The sequence below is a fragment of the Nerophis lumbriciformis genome, linkage group LG03 (assembly GCF_033978685.3).
Source record: "Nerophis lumbriciformis linkage group LG03, RoL_Nlum_v2.1, whole genome shotgun sequence".
NCBI classification, from domain to species: domain Eukaryota; kingdom Metazoa; phylum Chordata; class Actinopteri; order Syngnathiformes; family Syngnathidae; genus Nerophis; species Nerophis lumbriciformis.
In genome coordinates this window covers 60,229,880-60,232,500 of record NC_084550.2, presented here as the reverse complement: position 1 = coordinate 60,232,500, position 2,621 = coordinate 60,229,880, and the positions used below count along the sequence as shown (strand labels likewise).

The 2,621-nt window shown below is 37.1% G+C and overlaps 1 protein-coding gene across 1 annotated transcript in view; it reads right to left on the bottom strand.

Annotated features, from left to right (window-relative positions):
• LOC133576429 (elastase-1-like) overlaps window positions 1–1,290 on the bottom strand; it is a 5,538-nt gene extending 4,248 nt beyond the window's left edge. The window contains exons 1-3 of the mRNA XM_061929639.2: window positions 1,137–1,290; window positions 934–1,031; window positions 763–863 (exon numbers count right to left, since the gene is read on the bottom strand). Coding sequence (XP_061785623.1) covers window positions 763–863; window positions 934–1,031; window positions 1,137–1,176 — 239 coding nt within the window. The 5' untranslated portion in view covers window positions 1,177–1,290. The remainder of the gene's footprint in view (window positions 1–762; window positions 864–933; window positions 1,032–1,136) is intronic.
• Window positions 1,291–2,621: the final 1,331 nt, after the last annotated feature.

The window sequence follows — 2,621 nt, the reverse complement described above, 5'->3', positions numbered from 1 at the left end:
TAAAATATATATAAATTATATATATATATATATATATATATATATATATATATATATATATATATATATATATATATAAAAATGTTCTTAATAAATAAAAATGTAAAAAATAATTTAGAAATTAATTAATCATTTAATTGAATAATAAAATAATTGTTAAAAAAGGTTTGTGGACCACAGATGTGTTAGACAGATAGAATGAAAATTAAATTAGCAATTTAAAAAAGTCGAAGAGGAGTACTCCATTATAATGTGTTTTTAAAAAAAATATTTTGTATTTGCTTGACTGGCATACAGAATCTTTAAAAGTTGACTCATGGGGTAAAAATGATTGTGCGCCACAAATTAGAGAAAAAATTCCAACAACTCTGTTGATCTGTTAATATCTAAAAAAATAAATAAATTAAAATAAGTATTAATATATATGTAAAAAGGATGAAGATGTATTTTAATTTTTTTTAACAAATCAAAATTGTAGAAATAATTGACAAATGATTCATTAATTTAATTGAATAATAAAATAATTGTTAAAAAAGTTTATAGACCACAGATGTGATTTACAACATTACAAATAGAACGGCAATTAAATTAGCAATTTAAAAAAAGTCGACTACAAAAAAAGAGGAGTGTTGTATTATTTTCAACAATAAGGTTTTTAATAAAGCAATAAAATTGTACCCAAAGAAAATATATATAATGGATTAAATTTAATGCCGTGGTGGTCGCCATCATGTTACCTTGTCAAAATAAAATGTTTATCACCTGTCCACGCAGTGAGCGGCGGTCATGACCCAGCCTTTCTCGATCAGGGTTCCTCCGCAGGTGTGGTAGAACCTGCTGCCAGACTGGTACTGGAGAGAGATCTAATGGGACAGGCAAGTCCACACCTAAACCTCTGAAACGCAAACGTTGTACAAACACTGCGTGGATTACCTGCCAGGGCCAAGAGTTGGGTCTGGCCACCTCACCTCCGACCACCCTCTCCAGGCTGTCCTCCAGATACCTGGGCTGGGGCTCCAGCTCGGCCACCACTGGTGGGGAAACATCATCAACTTAGTCGAAATAACCGATGCAGAGTTGGTGGACCAGTGATGAACACTTCCACAGACTTGAGGACTTCAGGGTGGTTTTCTTACCCAGGGCCGCCAGAGTAGTCAAAACCAAAAACCTCAGCATGTCTGCAAAGCGTCGCCAATGTTTCTGCAGAGGAGGCCAGGTTTCCCCCCGCTGCTTTTATACCTCGGCTCAACCTTCAGCCGTGCACCTGTTGACGCTCCCACGCTTTGTTATCGCACCTGTGCAGCGGCGTGCTTGAGAGTGAGGAATGACACGTAGACGGTATCGCCGCACGATATGAGTCACATTGAAAACGTTCGGAAAAAAAAAAAGTTTTCCGTGCGTTTCGATTGATGCGAGTCCAACGCTGATCGCATGCAGGCCCAAAAGTATTTGGACAGTGGGTTTGTTCCAAAGGACTTAATAAAACAATGAAAATGTGCTATGAGATTATTTTCATATTTAACCTCTTAAGGCCCAAGCTGTTTGTTTACATGTTTTTTTTAAATTTATTTTGCTATTTGGGCTTATTGGACCCTAATTAGAATAAAAACTAATACTCATCTTTTTATATGATGTACTTAGTCCATAAGTAACAAATGTGTACTTCATGTTTAGTGAATTGCTAAATCGTGCAGTTTCTAACAAAGTTTTTTAATGCACATAGGTTTTTATCAAAGTCTTTCTTCCGCAGAACGTGACTTTTCAGTGCCGTCCGTATCCTCTCTCCTCTCCTGCTCCTGGGCCGCTTACTGTTAAAGACGACAGATGATTAGATAAACACCTACAACCTGTGAAATCTAATCACCCGCCGGCTGTGTCTCGCCGTCAGCACTGCCACGGCCCCCCCCGTCTGATGGTGCTCTGTCCTCAGCACCATGGACAGAGGCGGTGACCTTTGCTCCTGTAGGCAGCGCTGGCAACATCTCCCTCCACATCTTGTTTTATTTAAATGGCAAACACACCCTAATAATTTTCTTGTTTGGTGGAATATTTGATGTGAAGGAACTGGGTCCTTGAATAGGTCACTAAGTCAAACCAACGTTGATTTTTGTATCAGTCCAACATTGATTTTGATTAATTATTATTTATTGGAGCAATGTTTAAAAGTAAAAAACTGCTTGCATGGCAGCTTTGCATTATTAGAGTCAATATTGCAAAAAAAAAGTTTTTCGTGCGTTTCGATTGATGCGAGTGCAACGCTGATCGCACGCAGGCCCAAAAGTATTTGGACAGTGGGTTTGTTCCAAAGGACTTGAAATAAAACAATGAAAATGTGCTATGAGATTATTTTCATATTTAACCTCTTAAGGCCCAAGCTGTTTGTTTACATGCTTTTTTTAATTTCTCTTTGCTATTTGGGCTTATTGGACCCTAATTAGAATAAAAAACTAAGAATCATCTTTTTATATGATGTACTTAGTCCATAAGTAACAAACGTGTACTTCATGTTTAGTGACGTGCTAAATCGTGCAGTTTCTAACAAAGTTTTTTAACGCACATAGGTTTTTATCAAAGTCTTTCGTCCGCAGAACGTGACTTTTCAGTCCCGTCCGTATCCTCTC